The sequence below is a fragment of the Eptatretus burgeri genome, chromosome 4 (genome assembly GCF_056783735.1).
Source record: "Eptatretus burgeri isolate ZD-2024b chromosome 4, Ebu_testis_v1, whole genome shotgun sequence".
Classification (NCBI taxonomy): Eukaryota; Metazoa; Chordata; class Myxini; order Myxiniformes; family Myxinidae; genus Eptatretus; species Eptatretus burgeri.
Genome location: NC_140964.1, coordinates 45,839,578 through 45,860,922, shown reverse-complemented (window position 1 = coordinate 45,860,922; position 21,345 = coordinate 45,839,578). Strand labels below are relative to the sequence as shown.

General features: G+C 42.7%; 1 protein-coding gene and 1 long non-coding RNA gene across 2 annotated transcripts; both read left to right on the top strand.

Annotated features, from left to right (window-relative positions):
• The first annotated feature begins 3,509 nt into the window (after positions 1–3,509).
• Positions 3,510–4,409, top strand: LOC147027958 (uncharacterized). The gene is made up of 3 exons (XR_015057349.1): positions 3,510–3,681; positions 4,076–4,213; positions 4,313–4,409. It is a non-coding gene; the product is annotated as an uncharacterized LOC147027958 (long non-coding RNA).
• A 2,736-nt stretch (positions 4,410–7,145) lies between these two features.
• On the top strand, positions 7,146–21,286 carry CNP (2',3'-cyclic nucleotide 3' phosphodiesterase). Its single transcript, XM_085877832.1, has 6 exons — positions 7,146–7,301; positions 13,059–13,349; positions 15,761–15,998; positions 16,529–16,682; positions 18,543–18,682; positions 20,252–21,286. The coding sequence occupies exons 1-6, from the start codon at positions 7,180–7,182 to the stop codon at positions 20,702–20,704; spliced, it is 1,398 nt and encodes a 465-aa protein (XP_085733958.1). The 5' UTR covers positions 7,146–7,179; the 3' UTR covers positions 20,705–21,286.
• The last annotated feature ends 59 nt before the right edge of the window (positions 21,287–21,345 follow it).

Sequence of the window (21,345 nt, the reverse complement as noted above, 5' to 3'; positions counted from 1 at the left end):
CATGTGGCACAGGAAAAAGGTTTATTGGGTGTGTTACGCAGGGGAAGATGAGAGAGGTGTGGTGCGACAATTATGCAAGCAACTTATAAAAGCAGACACAGTGCAGACTTGACGTGAGATTAATACAAACAACAATCACAACAATAAAGATCTTGAACAGGCTTATCTAACGGACAGGCACCACACTCTCAGACACACACTCACACAAAATAAACCCAATGAAAAGAAAAGGGGACCTTTTGCAGCCAGGAAGGGAGGGAGTTGAGGTCACAATTTCTCGTACCTGAGCGTTTCGGGGGAAAGGGTGCTCCGTGGTGCGGCATCTGACAAAGGTCGTGCAGTTCGGTCCACAGCCGCACGTGTGGAGATAGTGTCCATCAAGGAGCTTGAGTGGAGAGAACGGAGTCCAAGGCAAGAAATGGAGCAGTCGACAGGACCAGGCAAGAGACCCGGTCGAGGTCGGTGTGCGTGGACCAGCAGTCGGGCCGTCGAGGCGGGACGTGGTCAGAGCCAAGCAACGGAACACCTTCACAACGACCCCGTCAATAACAACTGCAACCTTCCAATCCTTCTCCCACTCCAACGAACTCCTTTTCATCCCATACCACCCTACTCTGAGGATTGCTTTGTATTTTATAGATCATGGAGCTAGGGGGTAGAGCCATGGCGAAGCCGATGTCATCGTTCATCCCGATTGGACCGGGCCTTCATGCGGTCCGCCTTCCTGGGTGGGGTCTCACCAAGGCTGGCAAGGCCCGTCCACACCACGTGTCTGAGTTTGGGAAGGTGGAAGCCGAGATGGAACTGCCACAGCGAACGTCAGGATTCTGACTCGGAAAACGAGCCTCTGGATAGGCGCTCGTCATGCTGTGGTAAGCAAGGCGAGGGTGCGAGGCAAGCGAGATGAAGGTACCGTGGTTCAAATAAAATGGGAAATAAAATAAAAGGGGAGAAAATGATTTATTAACCGAACTAAAAGCCCATCCCAACACACCCCCCGTGTTTTCCCACTACACACAACGAAGGGATCTATCTGCACGTATATTAATGAAATAACTGACTCGGGACAACTATATGTTGTATGCATACGGTTCTGAGAACCGTAACAATATATATATATATATATATATATATATATATATATATATATATATATATATATATATATATATATATATATATATATATATATTGTTGCGGTTCTGGAAACCGCATCCCTCCAACACCAATGACAGCCAACATCCAGTGGTCCCCAGACAGTTTTTTTCATTAATGTACGTTCAGGTAGTCCCTTCCTTTCTGTCTCGTGGGTCGAATGGGACAGTGTGTTGTGGAAATCTCATGTTTCGGTCTGATTAAATCTCTGAACTCATTTGTATTCGTTTTCTTTTATTCCTGATGTAAATACAAGCAAGGGTTGCTTGCGTGAGCCAGCAGGTGCTACGTTTGGACACCTCTTGGTAAAAAAAAACCGCAGCCTCGCGCCTGTACTAAAAAAAATAAATAAAGGAAATTAATTAATTAATAAAGGAATTTATTAATAAGAAAATAAAATAAACTGAAGAACTTTATTTCTTTGTGGGGTAAATAGATGAATTCAAATCAATCAAAATAATCTCAAATAAATAAAGAATTAAACAGGCATTGATAGAAAAACAAAGAGCAGATGCTTATCACTTTGCCTTACTTAACAATTAAACACGAGACAATGGTACCCAGCAGATCATTCAGGGGGAAAAGAAATCTGGTCTCGGCTTACCAAGTCAGAAGTCATCGTGCGTCCAATAAAATGTCCCAAAATGTGTGATCGTGCCTTGGTCCACTGCCAGCGCCCTGCCTCGCCGTGCACCCACCCGCAAACAGGCTCTAACACCAATAGTCCAGGAGCCCAGAATGTTTATTCAAGTGAAAAGCGCTGGAACGTTTGACCTAATGGGCTGATGGGGTCATCCACGAGACAATGGGTTGTCATCCATCCATCACAAAAATGCATTGCTGCCGGGTCTGACCCGTGGCTTTCCCCCCGAAATCACCCAATTAGTGACGCCATTACCGAATAACCTAATTTCCTCAATATCTAGCAAACTATGCATGATAATATCACGAATAAGGTGTCCATACCTATGTTTTCATGGCCAATCATTACCCTGACACATGTGTTATTACTGGGAAATGTGTCGTTTACCATGTAAATGTGTAGCCCACCCACTCATTAAGCGACACCATTACCGAATAACGATATATGGAAAACTTGCAAATGTGCAGTTCACATCATTAACTTGATGTCCTCTTGGCATTACAAGTCTTCTCTATCACTTTCATCACTCTCATCACTGTCTCTGTGTATGAAAGGTGGCTTGGCGGGTGACTGGTGGTAAATCATAAAATAATGAGTCGAGTTGAGTAGTGAGGAAGACATCACACTGGGGATACCCAAAATAATCTCAATGCATGTCCCCCCCTAAACTATTATCCAAGGGGCAAAGGTCTACCTACACAGAGACTCGTGAAATAATTCGTCCTCGGGTCTCCTACGTGTCCACGTATATTCTCCCCCAGGGTACATTTCCAAAACCGTCAAAATATATATATGTATGTATGTATGTATGTATATATATATATATATATATATATATATAGATATATGTATATAGATATATATATATATATATATATATATATAGATATATGTATATAGATATATATATATATATATATATATATATATATATATATATATATATATATATATATATATATATCTTTTGTGAACCAGAAAGTTCAGAGAACAACTTACCCTACATAGTCTTGAGAAACAAGGACATGGGTGGGGTCTATGAGTGGAAAATTTGAGTGGTCATGATGACATAAAATGCCTAATATTTTACGAAAGTACTGCTGAACAGAAGGGTTTTGAAAGTGACAAAAAGGAGATTTGTGTTCTTCAGTGTTCAAGTATATAATTCAATTTAAATACTAGAACGGCACTCGGTAGAGCGCATACCTCCACCAGGATAAACAGTTTATGTTTTGTATCCCACTGATCGGCCGGATATGCATCCAAACCTGAACCAAAATCGAATCGGCTTGTTCTTGTGACCTCCCTAACTCATCCACCAATTTTGTCATAATCCATCCAGAACTTTTCAAAATATCATGCTCCATATTATTTTTTGGTCCCATCTCTCAATGGCGAAGAATCACTTAAAAATTCTAGTGTTTGGATATAGATGCAGATCCTCACCAAAATCTAATCAACTCGTCCTTGTCACACACCCAACCTGTCCACCAAATGCCATCCGAATCTGTCCTCAACCTTTTGAGATACCCTGCTCACAGACAAACACACAGACAGGGGTGAAAACATAATCTCTGTCCACCTACATTGGCAGAGGTTAAAAATAAAGATTTTAAAGGTCGTAGAAAAAATATTTTTGGAAGTTTACGTCTGTTGACGCAGTCTTTGACACCCCCTTATTTAACATGTTACATTAGTTATTTGTGCCTGTTGTATGTATCGTAAGTCCTTTATGACGTCCTTAAAAACAGTGAATTTCCTATTTGGAATGATTTTCAATTTTGTTAGACTGCCAGACAGGCAGACAGTAACAAAATTATCTCACTTCTCTCTGTGTATGTCGATCTGGACGAATTCAGAGCCGAAGTACTGCTGAACTGCAGGTTCGTTTTCAGATTAATGTTGAAAGTATAACGTTCAATTGAAATGAAGTTGTTCGTCGATCATTAACTGACGCTTGTTCACAGACAGTCAGAATTGAAACAATTGGTTAACCCAGTTTTTCACTTTGTGTGCATGGAGTAAATATAATTCAGAAAAATATGGATTAATAAAGTCAATTTTTTTTTTTAACTGCGTTGCTTGTTGAAGTCATCGTGACCTCATTGCATTTACTTTAATGAACATCTAAAAATTTCAAATGTGCTTCTGGTCTTTGAGAAAATGTATATTTAACACTGCTGATTGTGTTTGAATCAAATCAAGGCTTTCATCTTGCATAAACAAGACATACTTGCAACAATGAATGTAATACCTCCCTATGGTGCATGGAGCCAGCAGGACAGGCTTGAACAGGTGTGATAGCTGTTTGATTGTCTTCGACATGCAAGGGTGAAACACACACACACTGATGTCTCGCCCTGACTGTGAAACACCAGGGTGACAGTTTATAGCTGCTTCGAGGTTCGAACCCAGGTAAGAGAGCTCAGAGGCATGTGCACGTTCCTCTCGGCTATCCTGCGAGCCGGTTAAAAGTGAGGACGAAAAATTCTTCTTTTTTTGTGTAAATTACAGGTGTCATGGCTCAGAGAAGCAGAAACATTTTATGGGAATAAATGAGTCAATCCATTGATTTGCATCGAAACAGACAGCATCGTCCAGGGAGGAAAACAACAAGTTTTTAAATGGTAAGGGAAATCATGATGAACGGAAAAGTATTTAATCATTGTCAATATGAAGCAAACAAATGGTCAGCCGTTGAAATTCCGTTTGAATATTTAATTTTCTGATCAAAGTTTTACAACTTCGTGAGTCAAAGCAACTCTTGCCTGTTGGCCTCATGTGAGTCATAAGGCTTCCAAGAGTTTGTTTGTTTATTGTTTTGAATGTCCCTTGTGAGGTCAGTTTTTTATGTTACTCGAGACCTACTTATTGCCTTCAATTTGCATTTCCTTTAACTCGGCAGCGTGGGGGGAATCACAAACCTGGCAGGTGAGCCCGATTCTCCTTGTCAATGTTGTTTTGGAGTCTATCCGTCCTCAGGATGAATTGTTTAACATCTCATCGAAAAGTGTTTCAGTCGAGCAACACCTGCTGGGAATCATCTCATCTCAATTTATTTGATCTTCGGTTATTGTATAGCTCAAGGTGGGGTCTGAATGAGACGTTTTGGTCGACCCTCTGGATATCGACTGACACCAAGAATGTAGATTTTTTTTTCAGGCAGGTGTATCTACTCCAAAAATTCTTTCTAACCTAGTACGTGCCGTACGTGCCGTACGTGCAAACCCCAACCCCAACAAAAAAAAAACTTTCAAACCGCGTGCCAGAAACAACAACCACACAGGCCGTTCCTTCGTTCTCGTAAACGATGACTGGATTGGGGCATTGTGTTTATCTATAAATGCACATAAGAAATCAAGAAATTATTAGAATACAGTAAGTTATCACTATCCGGAAGTCTGTACGTTGTAACCAGTCATGGGGAACGTAGCTGAGGATCTCTTCCCCAACGGCCATGCCTACGCAGCAACGTGTCCTGTTATTGGTAACTAAATGGTGCCCTTTCCCCCATCGGCCATGCCTACACAGCAACGTGTCCTGTTATTGGTTTGGTATATAAATGGCCATAACTTGGGCCAGTCCGATTAATATCAAACCTTGAAAAGGCACATACTCAGATCCCCAGCAATATACCTGGCAAGTTTCGATAAGATCGGACCAGTGGTTGTCGAGAAACAGCTGTCACTCACACACACACACACACACACACACACACACACACACACACACACACACACACACACACACACACACACACACACACACACACACACACACACACACACACACACACACACACACACTGCTGGAATTATAGATAGATAATAACGCGAGACCCTTGATTTCCTCAAGTGGGGGCGAGTAAGCAAGACAGCATGCTTAAAGCCCCTTCTGAAGAACCATACCCACTAAGCATTGTGCTGCACAATAGCAGTCTCAACCTCGATTTTCCCATCAAATCAATCACAGAAATTCACAGATGTGGTGAAATTATAAATAGCCAAATTAATTCGATGAAAAAGAACAACACGACAAACAACTGTTCTTTAAAACATAACACCTACTCAACTCACAATCCTGGTGTACACTCAACTCACAATCCTGATGTACACTCAACTCACAATCCTGGTGGACACTCAACTCACGATCCTGGTGTACACTCAACTCACAATCCTGGTGTACACTCAACTCACAATCCTGGTGTACACTCAACTCACAATCCTGGTGTACATAACTCACAATCCTGGTGTACACTCAACTCACAATCCTGGTGTACACTCAACTCACAATCCTGGTGTACACTCAACTCACAATCCTAGTGGACATAACTCACAATCCTGGTGGACACTCAACTCACGATCCTGGTGTACATAACTCACAATCCTGGTGTACACTCAACTCACAATCCTTGTGTACACTCAACTCACAATCCTTGTGTACACAACTCACAATCCTGGTGTTGCTTAACGGTTAAGGTCTGGGGTTCAAGCCCCCTGTCCACCGTTGAAATAACACCAGGTAGGTTGACTCAGCTTGTCATCCTTCCGAGGTCGGCAAAATGAGTACCAGCTTACTGGTAACAGGGCACTGCATCGGCGGCATGGCGGCGCTTCCAGAAGTGATGCAGCCAAGCAGCCAAAGGTTGCATACGAAATAAGAGCTCAACTCACAAGATGGTTAAACCACTGCTGGAGGTGTTCACCCAGGTACATGATTACCTGTATAATGGCCGAGAGGTATACACATTCGCCTCTTAAAACTGTCTCGTCTAGCCTAGGTTCGAATCCCGACCTACATATAAACTGCCATGTTGGTGTTTCACAGGCAGGGTGATTCATTTAGTGTGTGTGTGTGTGTGTGTGTGTGTGTGTGTGTGTGTGTGTGTGTGTGTGTGTGTGTGTGTGTGTGTGTGTGTGTGTGTGCCCCTCGACGGACGTTAAACCGGGCGTCCCGTCTGCAGCCATTAGTTGGTGGATGTTAAAGATCCCACGGTGTCCTTCGCGAATAGTAGGCGAGCTATCGCCGGCACCCTGAACAAATTCCAAATTCCTTCCCCTTGTCTGTGAAACACCAGGATGACAGTTTATAGCTGGGACCAGATTCGAACCCAGGCAAGACAGCTTCGAGGGAGGTGTGCGTACCTCCAGCTGTAAGCCACCCCGCCAACAACCCCACCTCGTGTTAATTCAACGACGGACGGGGATCGAACTCAGGGCCCGAGGACCCCAATCCAACCAGGCTTGATGGACAAATCGAGCGGGCCAATGCACGCGCAAGGAATTATGGGTCGCTCAATGTCTCGGAAACTCCCTCTTGGATTGTTCTCGGGATCGGGGAACTTCCCCTTGGTGTTCTATTAATGGATCAGACCCCGCCCCATGCAAGGGCAGATACGGAAGTCTTCCGTGTCGTTCCATTCAATGCTGCGATTAATCCGACGGCTGCCCATACTGCAGTGCGTTGGAGCACGAAAAGATATCCGACGGGTGCACTGGCCACGGTAAGGACGAAGCAGCTGGAGAGAGAGAGAGAGAGCCGGTTATGTGGAAGCGGGAGGGTTTAAACCCCCAGATAATTATATGTAATTATATAAACCGCGAGGCACAGCTCTTTGTCTTGTGTTTTTAATCTCGACGCGTGGGAAGTCAAAACTTGTTGCAAAGTGTATGTTTTCCTGAGCTCACATCACGCGTGTTAATAATAACAACAATGTACCCTTAGTGACGTGTGGTGGTTTAGGGGTGTGGTTTGAGAAGAGGGTCCTTGTGATGGGGGGGGGTGGTCATTTGAGCAGTAGACTTCCGCTTATGCACCCGCACTCGCGAAGCGAAAAGTAAATTTTCTTCAGGGGCGTACACATCAAGGACCGTTGAAAGGAGGAAATTGAAACTTTACCACATGTTACATGACCGTATGACAGAGCGCATATTGAACGTACATGGAAAACCGTTCGAAATTAGAATCATTATAATCCCTTCAGCCTTGATTGCACTCCGCTGGTAAAAAAAAAAAAAAACGAAGAAGAAGAAGAAGTACAATTAGGCGTTTTAATAACGATCTCGCGATTTATACATTTAAGCGATTCGATTCCGTCGTCTTTATCAACCTCGGTAGTTGAAAAAAAAAACTCGAGACCGAGAATAAAAGCCTCTTTGTAAAAGGTTTATGAATGTACTCCATGACAGAATTTTCAAAGTATCATTTGTACACATTTACCTCAGACTGCAGAATGGATAGGAATGAATTGGAAAGGGGGAAATAAACACCAAGAGTGGATTATAAGTCAGAGTGAGATTCAAGGGACGGGGGAGAAGGACGCATGGGGGCGAACAAACTGTACACAAACTACATGAAATGGAAAGAAGAGGAAGGGGAAAGCAGGAATGAAACAGAAAAGGAACAAACAACAAGGACGAATGTGTCCAAGAGCCGCGTCATAAAGGTTTTGTCTTCACCAGAAGAAGAACAAGAAGAACAACGCGGAACTCTCTTAAGCCGCTGTCACACCTTGTCGTTTTAGCCAGCGTATGCCGACGTATGAAAAAATTGGCGAATACGCTGGCACACGTCGAATACGTTATGGGTACGTTTTGTATACGTTCAGAGCACGCTGGCATACATTGTAGTACGCCGAGCTCGCCGACAAATTTTGTGCATGCACAAGATTTGTCGACGTGCTCGGCGTATGACTCACTCGTTCCGCATACGCTGGCCATAAGCTGTAGGCACGTTATGCGATCATTGACACACGTTGACACAAGTTACTTGTAAGTTACTCATAAGTCGAAATACGTCGAGGTAATGTTTAGCGTACCCGAAACTTATTTCTAACCTATGAGTAACGTGCTTTGAACCTATGAGTAACGTATCTCCAACGCATATTGACGTATGTAGACGTATTTGACGTCTTCGGGACGACCACAGAACTTACTGAACGTGTTTCTAACTTACAGCTACCGTATAATGGCGTATTGGCAGCGTTTAGGGGAATTGGTATATAAAAATGGGTTTCACAGGAGGAACCCGTCAGTGTTCCAGACTCCATGGTGAGCAGATGTCCATGTCATCCGAGAGATGAGGATCCGGCAAGGCTGGGACGAGAATACCTACTAGCTGTCCTCCAACAACAACATGACCTCATCGATTTGACACTGTACCAGTTGCGTGCCAATAGAGCCAGGAGAAGAAGAGGTCAACGGAGGAGAAGGAACTGGGTGAGACCATGGATCGGGAGACGACGGCAGTTTGGCATGTATGACCAGCTCATGGTGGAACTCCGTAACGAGGAGTTCTTCGAAGTTTTCTTCGGCATGACGGTGATGTTGACACTTCGATGTCGAGTGCGGTTATGATTTGAATCGTCGAGCGGCAGCCTTTTAATAGGCTACGCCACGTGATCGTCGGCGATACGCTGCCGCGCGCTCTGCATAAGTTAGACTATCGTTGGGCATAAGTTGTGAATGCCGACAACACGCTAAGCATTAGTTGGCATAAGTTATCTATAAGTTATCAAAACGTTCTGTGTACGTTGCTAATACGTTATGCATACGTCCAACTCGTTATGAATACATTATTATACGCCCAAAACTGAAGAAAATAATAGTTCAGCGTATGCCAGGGTTTTAGATAAATTTTGATACGTTGCCATACACTGGCTAAATCGTCAAGGTGTGACAGGGGCTTTAAAGCCAGCGCTTGGAACGTGGCGTGGCAAAAAAAAGGGGGGAAAAAAAGCTAAATATATAAATAAAGGTTTTGTCAGAAGAAGAAGAAGGCGGAGCTCTCTTAGAGCCAGCGTTTGCAACGCGACACGGCTAAAAAGAGGTGAGGGGGGGGGTAGAGGGGGAAAAATTACAATAACCTGAAAAATGGGTCATTTGGGGGTTGAAGATTTCATGAGTATCGACCTGAGGTAGGGGTGAACAATTAATTGTCTTGAAGCCCTGAAGGGAGTAATGACATTGAAGAGAATGTGGAATTTGATTCCACAGGTGAGAAAAAGAGGAACAAATGAGTGGAAGTGAGCAGTGAGTGTAGATTGTGGGATTTTAACAAGAAGAGGATTACTGGCAGACTGTCTGCGTCCTACAGAAACCTGGGAGGGACAGAGCCAAGAGGGGGGCAGGGGAGGTGGTAAAATCCGGAGAGGCCACCAACCTTCCTGCGATGTGAGAGTAACAAGCCTTGACACTCAGCTTCAGCACAGGAGATCCCTATGATTTTGAGAGCCTTGCCTCTTCACAGCATCGATGAGGTCAAGTTGTGGGGCAGGGGCACCAGCCCAAAGAGGAGAGCAGTACTCCAAGCTGTGAACGAAGGCCTTGTATGTTGTCAAAAGTTCAGATCGGCCAAGGAAAGACCTTGCACGACGGAAGATGCCCGGTCAACGGCTGGCTTTGGAAGCCATCTTGCAAATATTGTCTGCCCAAGAAAGATCATGGCTGATGGTGAGGCACAAAAGTTTGAGTGACTTAACCTCTTCAAGTGGTCCGTTGAGGAAGTAAATTGTGGGGTTTGTTTGACTTTAGTTGTATGGAAAGTGCTAGAATTGTTAATTAAGGATAGGAAAACATTTGAATAATTTCAAACTATTTAATGGTGGTCAGTACAGATTTACTTAAGGGAGATCATGTTTAATAAATTTATTGGAGTTCTATGAATCGGTTTCTGATTGGGTAGATGAGGGAAGTGCAATAGATGTAGCTTATTTTGACTTTCAAATTGCTATTGATGAGGTACCACATCGGAGGTTGTTATCTAAGGTGAGGACTTGTGGTGTGGCTGGTAGAGTAGCAAACTGGATTCGTGATTGGAAGCTAAGAGTGGCCTGTGAATGGGAGGATGTCTGACTGGGAGTACGTAAATAATTGGGTGGTACCCCAGGGATCAGTTCCTGGACCCTGACCATTCATCATTTACATCGATAATTTGGAAAGTGGGGTAAAGAGTAGGCTTTGCCAATTTGCAGATGACATGAAGCTTGGAGGTAAGATAGATCGCATGGCTGGGGAGGAGGAGTAGGAGGGGATCAGATACAGATACCTTTATAGATTGGGCAAAGATTGGAAGGTGCAGTTCAACACAAGGAAATGTAAGGTGTTGGGGTTTGGTAAGAATAATGAAAATAGGGATTACGTAATGCAAACAGCAGTCTTGGGGCGTGACTTGGGAGAAGGATCTGGAGGTGGGAGGGTGTTGTACATTAAGAAGACTGCATCGTGCCAGGCTGCCATAGGTAAAGCTAATGGTTTTTTGGTTGTATTTGTAGGATCCTAAGCTCAAATCCCCCTTCCCTGTTGAATAAATACCAGGTGGGGTTGACTCTGCTTGTCATCCTTCTGAGGTCGGCAAAATGAGTACCAGCTTGCTGGTATCCTGTGTTGGAGTGGCGACCCGTCCAGGATTGTTCCCAATAGCCATGGAGACTGCTTAGGTAGCACCAACGCTCTGCACAGAGTATGGTCCTAATGGATGGATTATGGTCTTTCACTCAAAGAGTGGTGAATGCATGCCATTGTTTCCCTGCAATGGTAGTGGCGGTTGAGTCAGTGGATAGTTTTAAAATTGAGCCGAATAGGTCTCCTGTAGTAGTGGGATGAGAATTGGTACTAAGATTTTGGTGTTACCGCCCAGGCTTGATGGGTCTAATGGTTTCCTCCAGCAATGAAGTTCCTTCTATTTCTTTGTGTATATATATATATACAACATGGTACACTTAACTGTACCGTTTTGTTGTAGGTGTGTGTAATGAAATGAAAGCTGTTTCCTCTCTCATCATAGCATTCAACGTTGTAAACTTCAGATGCTGACGCAATGTCATTACAATTCCGATGAAAAGCCAAGCCATACAATTCAGCAATGAAATACGTTTTGGACATTATCTAAATATGGGGATCATTGAGCAGTATTTTGAACTATGTTCTTCTTCTTCGTTCGTATGCAGCACGTGGTTGCGAGTGCCATCATTGACCGAGGGCAGGGCTGTGCCGGTGATGCTCCACCCTCTGTAGGCCAGGCAGGAATTTGTAATTTGTTCATAGTGCTGGCCATAACCTCGCCTACTCTTCGCGAAGGACACCGCAAGATCGTTAACATCCACCAACCAATATTGGCAGATGGGATGCCCAGTCTAACATCCATCCGAGGGATGGCACACACATTGATGAATCACCCTGCCTGTGAGACACCAGATGACAGTTTGTAGCTGGGCTAAGATTCAAACCCAGAATAGATGGCTCGGTGGCGAGTTTGCATACCTCTAGGCCATCCTTGCCTGCCCTTGAACTACATTGGAGTCAGGAGAAAGTGTGAACTTTCAGATGACCAATGGGGTACAGGTATACCCCCAAATCACGTTTGAGCTTCAATGTTTTTTATCTGAAAAGTTGGCCAAAGGTTAAAAGAACGGAACTCACTTATTTTATTGAAATCTGTCTCATAAAAGGTCCATGAATCACTTATTACGGACAGACAGGAAGGTTTAGGCATGGGGAGAGTTAAATTTCATTTATAAGGGAAAAGGAGGGAAAGAATCAAAGGAGGAAGGGGCATAGATGGAGCATATGAGAAAGTAAAGGAGGAGAGTCCAAATTTACACCATATTTGCATACGTAATACATAGATTGCCCCCAAAACATCGCCTCTCTTGGGTTGTGGGATTTATAATACTGTACTGAATTACAAATTAATATTTCCAGTGCCCTTGTCCTGATGTCTTCGGTTCGACATCTTGTCAGGTTTCACACATGAGGGGCACTTTTGTAATACAGTGCAGACATGTACTGATGAGGAACCACACACTTAATCAGAAACTTTATTAAATTTGGGCAATGAATGTACTCGTAATGTTTTTCAGCCATGCCACAATGGAAGTTATTGAAATATAGCAATATTGAAACAAGCATATCTATCTAAAGGTGTAAATTGTATGATAAAGTCCAGCCGGCTCCAGCAGCTGCGCAAAACCACATAATTAGGAAGAGGTTCTTCTGGGAAAAGCTGACTTTGTGTGGGAGGGCTTCAGAGGGAGTAAATATATGCTCCCTCCATTGAGCCCTCTATCTAATCCTTTAGTCCTCTCTGTCGTCCTTTCACCCTCTGTTTATCCGTCTATCTAGTCCTTTATCTGTCTATGTAGTCCTTTTGACCTCTCATTACCCCTATATCTAGCCCTTAAGCTCTCTATCTAGCTCTATATCTAATCCTTTCGCCCTCTCTTGCCTACTCCATATCCTACTCTCTACCCCTCTCTTTTCAGGTTCTGGTACATTCGCACGACGGGTGACATCCAGAGCAATCGGCTATTCACAATGGATGAAGGCGACCAATTGTTTCCATTCATTAGCGACCTAGACACACGTGAAGCTGTTCGTGAGTCTCAAGTGTTTTTTGTCTTGAGAGGCCCACCTGGCAGCGGCAAGTCGACAGTAGCGAAGAGTATCCATGATACATACGGCGACATTTCTACCTTGCTTTCTGCAGATGATGAGGGGTTGCGGCCTACCTGTACTCCCCACAGCGATCAAACCGATTGCGATACGCATGCAGGGTATTGGTGTTGTCCACATGGTGGTTCATCTCTCGATGGCATTTTTAATAACATATCATTGGAAGTAAAGTTCTTGAAGCTGATGGTTGTTAAAGTGAAATACAATTGCTTATCTAGACTGTGAGTGTGCTTGGAAAAATAAACATGCTGAAAACCGCATTTTACTATCTGATTAACTGCATCAGGTTTTCACGTATTATATTATCTTGAAATAACATGCAGTGATGAGGAGGGGGCGGTGGAGTGAACTTAAGCTCAGTCATAAATATAGTCCTCGATACCATTTTATGTACATCTGCACTCAATTTCTGTTGTGCTAAATATTGCAGAAGCCAGAAATAACCATGGTACTTATTTATATTATATTATTATTCATAGTAGAGATATTAATGATGATAGTTGTGTAACAGTTCTCCCCACTATTCTTGTCCCTACTTTCCTTCTCCCCCAACCCCATACCCCCATACTCAGGAGACGTTAAACGAATACAGAGTGCCCTTTAAATATCTATCCATATTTTATTTATTGAACACTATCAGGGGTACCCGGCCCGGCACTGCCCAGTGCTGTTCTTGTCCTGTTGGCATTTTGAAAAATATCTGATTTGTTTTTTTTGCGATTTTTTTTTGGGGGGGGTGGCGGGGAGAGGGGATCTGAAATACTTCCCTACATCCACTAAGTACTAAGGTCAGGGATAATTTAATATTACCTTTCACATGGTTACAAAGACTTCAGCACTGTAGAGCTATTTTTTAAAGTTTTTTTTTTAATCCAACTTGAAAGAATATATATATATATATATATATATATATATATATATATATATATATATATATATATATATATATATATATATATATATATATATTGTGTAAAACATTCCCTGACACTCACTGATGAACCTCTGGAAGTTTGACGAAGATCTGTTCAGCCATCTTTGATAAAAATGGCGACACAGACAAACACCTCTCTTATAGTATAGATATCAAGCATAAACAACTTTCCTGTTGAATATGGAACAGTTGGAGTAATTTTTGAATTTTTTTTTGTGTTCAGCACATTCACCTTCACTTTCAATACACGTCTGGAGACGTTGAACAAAATTGTCCATAACTTTTGTACAGGTGCCATGCCGTGAACAACATGAGCGATGTGATCTCGTAGCTCATACAAGGACTGCTGTATTAATTCATGTTCCCCATGTTTACAAACCAGCAGCCTCATCTAGCAAGGAACCAAGGATAATGGTGAATTAATTAGCATCAGAAATCAGTGATGACTTATTTTTATTATTATTTTGTACAGTATACAATATTATTAAATTATTTATTTAAACATGGCATACCGGGACATCACACTACCCTGGGGTGCTGCACAATATAACACACTTGGGGAAAGAATGAACAACTGAATTGGTAGCATGCAACATGTTCTCATGACTTGTGGTTATTGACTAAATAATAGCCTGAAGACCTGACGTGTTTTATCACTGTTATAACAAACCATTATTAGTGTAATAATGGTAAACTATGATTATTATTATTATTATTATTATTGGGATCTTTCTGAAGGAAAATAAAATGAATGTGAGGATATCAGGAGGTGGGCAGGAATGAGGGGCATCAGCAGAAAGGCACAAGAGGCCTGTCTGCATTGGTACAGAGGGAGTATGGGGATGTCAGGCAGGCTTTTGTTACCTCCATCACCGAATATGGATGGAGGTTGTGTTTTCACCCCTGTTTGTCCATGAGCAGTATATCTCAAAAAGTTATGGATGTATTCGGACGGATCTTGGTGGACAGGTTGTGTAGGTGACAACAAGAAGCCAATTCGATTTTGGTTAAGGACCAGATGCAGATCCAACCTATCGATGGAATACAAAACAAAATGTTCAGCCTGGCAGAGGTATGCACCCTACCAAGTGCAATTATAGTAACGGATGCATTTGGCAGGAGAAGGGGCAGACCAAAATGAAGGTGGAAGAAAGTGACATGAGTGGAGGGTTTGCGGGTGAAGAGAGAAGATGCCCAGGATAGAGTGGTGTGGGGAGGGAGAAACTAGTGTGTCTGAGCCCACAACTGGTGTGCCTGAAGGTGGGATTAATTGGGGCCATGAAAGTCGTGGTAGTATGAGTAGTCATAGTGGTAGATTATTGCTTCTAACAATGCACTTTAAGTAACTGTGGAACTATACCATCTGGAGTGTATATGATGATAGAAATTCTGAGAAAGCATGTGTTTTTGTTCTTATTTACATTTTGGGAGGGAGATGGATTGTAGAAAAGCATGTAAAGTATAACTTGCTTAAAACCTATAAGACAACTCAAAATAAGCCCAAAGTGAGCACAGAAGTGAGCCTGTTATCAACTTGCATAAAAACCCAAGGACCCTTCCTTACTTGTTGCCATGCAGGTTCCACACAAAGGTTTTGAAACAGTGCAAGGAGAGCAAACAGATCATTGTCGTTGATGATGCAAATCACAATGATTTACAATTCCAACGCCTGCTCAACATTGCATGCACCTTCTCATACGTGGGAATGCTGGTGGAGCCGCACAAGCCGTGGATGCCCAACCTTCAGGAAGTCTGTCAGCGCAGCCACTGGACCTTTACGGCAGATGAACTCTTGGAATTTAAAGCCAAAACTGAGGTAGGATTGGTTCATTCTTAATTGGACTTCCATTTGATTTCTTAATTAGGTTTCTTATGCTTAGCTGTTATTACCTCCACCACCGAAGGTGAAGGAGGTTATGTTTTCACCCCTTTCTGTCTGTTTGTCTGTTTGTCTACAGGATATCTCAAAGTTGTGGACGTATCCCGATTAAATTTTGTGGATGGGTTGGGTGTGTGAAAAGGACGAACTGATTAGATTTTGGTGAAGATCTGAATCCGGATCTGGATACGAGAAATGAGAGTTATTTAATTGTTAAAGTGATTCTTCACCATTGAGAGACAGGGCCAAAAATGATATAGTACTGTATAGCATGATATTTCAAAAATTTATTGGGCCTGATCTGTTCTCATGGATCAGGCATTACATGGCGGAGGATTGCGCTCTACCGAGTGCCCTTCTAGTTTATTTATGTTTCCATCACGAACTTTTTGTACTGTCGTTGAGGGTAACCTCTTAAATTGTCCTTCTAACCCCAGTGATGATGAATTTTGCACATGTCCATGCAGAAGCCAGTAATCGCACTGTTCTATGGCTGGTTCCTCACCAAGAAAAGCGTGGATTGCTTGCTGGAGTACTACAAAAGTTTTTTGGAAGATTTGCAGAAACGACCCCTGTTTCTCGAAGAGTTCTCTCCATACATTGTCCAAGACACACCTTTGGGTACATAACTTTATCCTGCACTTTGCGCATGCTTGTGGTCACTAAATCTGCACTTCTCACAACAAAAAATTAACAAAAAGAAAATAAATTAAGCAACAAAGGTTTTGAGGCTTTGATAGTTTTTTGATGGTCCGTTCAATACTTGGTCATATTCTGGTTGAAGAGGACCAATACGTTGATCTTTGTACTCCACAAACAAACCACTTCAGTGGAAGCGACAAAATAAGTTGGGATGGGAAAACAACATGGCTGTCTGAAATGATTGTGCAAATTGTCAATGGTGTCAGTCTACAAATGATCATTAAGAAGTTCCCATTGGCTTCATAATAATGTCTGTGGCACACAGTTAACCCCAATGCAAGCTTGTACACATCTTGCCATGGACCAAATTGGATGATCCAGCCCACGCTGTGGGATGTGCCATTCTTCGACCAGGGCCACTTCCCAGTTGATCTGAATATTGTGGGAAGATCTATCAAACCACAAGCACACTCCTAAACACAAGTACCAACTTTTTGAGATATCGTGCTTTATATCATTTTGGCTCTATCTCTCAATGGTGAAGAATAATTTAAAATATTCTAGTATCTGGATCTTCACCAAAATCTAATCAATTTGTCCTTGTCGCACAACCTACCAAATTTCTGCAACAAAGTCTACCAAATTTCGTCCGAATCCATCCACAACTTGATTGAGATATCCTGCTCACAGATGAGCAGACAGACGGATGAAAACGTAACCTCCGTCCCATTCGGTGGCAGAAGTAATGCTGTTATATCTGTATCTGGCACCAAGAATGATGACGGGATCAGTTCTTTGGCTGACAATTATTAAATGCCAGCCTGTCCGGTCAGGCTGGCAAAAAGAAACTGATCAAGCTACCAAATGACACGATTACAAAATCACTCCCCACCTCGTCTCCAGACTTCCGTCGAGGAAGAATAGGCATAATTTAGATGCGCCGGTGAAAAGAACATGGTGCCCGTTTGCGATGATGTGTCATCAATTGCAGGCACTGCTGCCGATGGCACTGATTTAGAGGGATATGGAGCAGTGTCTTCTAAATTGTACACTGCAATCAGAAAGCCTGTTCTGAATGGTCTGGGTTGAAATTTGATGGTCGATTGTTCTTTGCAAGTCATTTTCGAGAGATCGTGTTGTTGAAAAGCAGTTCCTTCGGTAAAGGATCACCAGATAACGATACAAACAAGAGGTTGTAACCCTTGGGTGACCCGAATGAGGTCTCTCCATGAACTGTCCAGTCTGGCGGTGTCTTTCCAGAGAAATGAGATTGTGTTGATTATTGTACTGGGAAGCAACGATAGTCTGATCAAACCCTCACCCCTTCTCGATGATGACATGAGCCAACTAATCTGGTGTTAAATGATTCCAAGCCAATTCTAAACTGACTGACCATCTGATTGGCCAATTTATAGAGGGCATTGATACGGGTCGTGTGCAAACTTGTCTGCAGATTCTGTCGGAGACACGATTTGTACGCAAATGTTCCATTATAATCAGTTAAAGGTGAGGTTAAGTGTGACATTACATGTCACACATTCAATTTCCTAATCAGGGTTTTTCCCCCCAATCAGCATGGTTTCCATACACAGTATGAATAAATTTCTGAACCTTTGAATCCATAATTTATTTCACAGTTTTAGAATTTTTTGCTCAATTTTTTTTTTTGTAAGGAGTATATGTTGAGTTCGCAACATGCTGAACAATTTCATGCATGTATGAAAGACGAGCAGTGTGGCTCAGCGGTAGAATGTTTACCCATCAAAGTGATAATATTACAAGGTTAAATGTACCATCAATGATGCAAGTTCTAAAGGACTATCTCGACCTTTACTCCAGGAGATCAGAAGCTACCTCCAATACTAGATATCTACTTCAGCCGATCCAAGTTTTCTGGGGGGAGAAACTTGCTGCACTGCACCGCCAACTTCACCGATTATGGACAGACGCCTGGGGCTGCTAATTACGTCAAATCATCGGTAAATCGAATCCTCCATCAAGGAGCATGCCAATTCAATCAGCCTCTACATCACCATTCATAAACTCATGGATGCCATTTTTCTTTGTTTGTGTTGATATACAAAGTCTACTCCCTCCATGAGTGGTGCTATATGATACACATTTACACTGAGATTTGCATGCTCCCTTCGCCCTGAACCCCGGGGCCTATGCATTTCTTTTTTAATCACTTTAAGCCTTCCCAGGAACACCCCAAGTGCAACTACCAGTTTTCAACTGATTCCGTTCAGGGGTTTAGGAGTGCAGAGAAGTCAAACAAACACTTTTCAAAGAATATACACTGTAGTTTGGTTGGAGGATAACATTGCTATTGCATTCTGCAACTTTTTCATGGCCTAAAATTAGCAAAATTATTCCTGTCAAGACTTGGCTTGGGCATTAGACTCTGTAAGGGCCTTCATTGAAGCCTGGTGTTCGTTTAATGGTTAAAGAGGCTGGTTTAAGATCTTAGATTGTTGAATTTGTGCCTCTGTCATGCCAATGCAATGACACCAGGTGGGTTGACTCAGCCTGTCATCCTTCTGAGGTTGGCAAAATGAGTACCAGCTTACTGGGCTAAAAAGCCATTCAAGTATCCTGCGTCAGAGTGGCGACCCATCTCGGGATTGTACTCTTTAGCCAAATGAAACTGCCTTGGCAGCTCTATACACTTCACGGCATGAAAGTGTGAGGTACACACACACACACACACACACACACACACACACACACACACACACACACACACACACACACACACACACACACACTTCTATCACATGAGGAGACTCAACACAGGAGGAGAGCATTTGGCCCCATCATGTCTGTGCTATATCAATATCATATTAATTCAATATATTTTCTTATCCACTTCTGGGGAGGAGTAAGGGGAAAGAAGGAAGAAGAGTGGCTTCGCCAGACACAGAGCCATCACCTGGCTTATATGTAGTCACATCCACAAATGGTTGTTGTACACTTCCCTTCTCTCCTCTCTTCCTTCCCACCTCCACAGCCATCCCTTGGCTTCACTTCCTTTTCTCAATTTCCCCATCCCAAAATATGTACATAATCTATTTGGGAGTTTGGACCTTTACCAGGAAAGTAAAGATCCCTTCAAAGTTATAACTCAAAGAGCAAACTATATGACTTTCATGAATATGTTTCATATTGTGAAAACTGTGCCATTTTATCAGGGCAATTAAATATATTTCCACGAGAGGACAAAACAAACCCAAAACTATTTTTGTTCCAAAACCTCATTGGCAGACTGTTCAACAAACTGCCAGCATTTTACTCGCATGTGTTATTGCGCATCCTGTTTGATTTCGAGTCGGAAAGCGAACGGATCACTTGTTCTTTTCAGCCATGAATGTTGTCAAAGCCAAGTCGGTTTCTCACAAATGAGGAATATTTAGTGTCTGATTACTTTTCCATGAGTTTTCCTTCTGCCAAGTGGGGGGATGTGCCTTTTTATTGACATAACATTCATGTAACATATTTGGGTAATGAAAAGCCAGTGTTCGTGTGATCTTTTGTGTGCGGTCCCACAGGTTGTGCAAGAGGGCTTGGGCAGAGCCTTCAAGCTGCAGCTCACAGCACTCTTTGTGACTCCACGTACCGTCGGAGCTCGAGTCAAACTCTCCAGAGCTCAGCTGCCACTCTTTAATTTTGACGAGTCGGTTTCAGAGCCGACCACTGGGGATCCGGTGACGCCAGATCCCGGTAGCCGTGCCCACGTAACGCTGGGCTGTGCGCCAAATGTAGAGCCAGTTCAAACTGGCTTGGACCTCATGGACATTCTGAGGAGCATCGAAGGTGATGAAAAACCTAGCATCACGTTGAATATGGACTTAGGAAAGCTCTGCTGCTACGGAAAAGGCCGCTGGATGCTCGACCTCACAAAACCCATCCCAGTCAACTCTCTTTTCTCTGGATTCTATGCAAAGTCTCCACCAAACGATGACTCTGCATCGCATACCTTGTGTGAAAAAGAAAGCTTTTAATTGGTTTGGTTGTTCAGATTAGATGCATTCTGGCTTTATGTTGCTGAAACACCCGACCTCGTGTGTCAAGATCCCAGTTCTATGTCCATCGCGCACTTCAGGCGAAGTGTGATGATCACTATCACTCAAATTTTTTTTTGTTTTGTTATACATTTTGAGCTTTTCTTTTCTCATAGATATATCCTAATAGATAGACCAGCTCGGTTTATCAACAATGGGGTATTTTGGTTTACCTTGGCGGAACCGTTTGTTTATCTGCAGGCTGAAGTTAATTGCGTCTATAAAGAAAATTGTTCGTTTACCTTGCTTTGTTTGTGTGCTTTGAGACGGTCAACACTCCGCTGGTACAACTCGGTCCACTGTACCACGGGGATGGTCTCCATATAAACGGCTTGGCATTGGGATTGCTCGGAATCTTAAATCATGCAAGAAGCTTCAAGGATATGAAAGAACAAAGGCTATAGATGAGCCTTAAAGCCTTCATGTAGTCATTAGCACAGAGTCATTTCCCAGATGTTTCCCGAGAAGTATAATCCCAAATGTTATTTCTACAATGATTTATTAAAAACAGCCACAACTGGTGTTCATTTTTTTTCTTCTTCTTCCTTTTTATGTCAAGAGTGATGTAGTTAAAGCTTTTG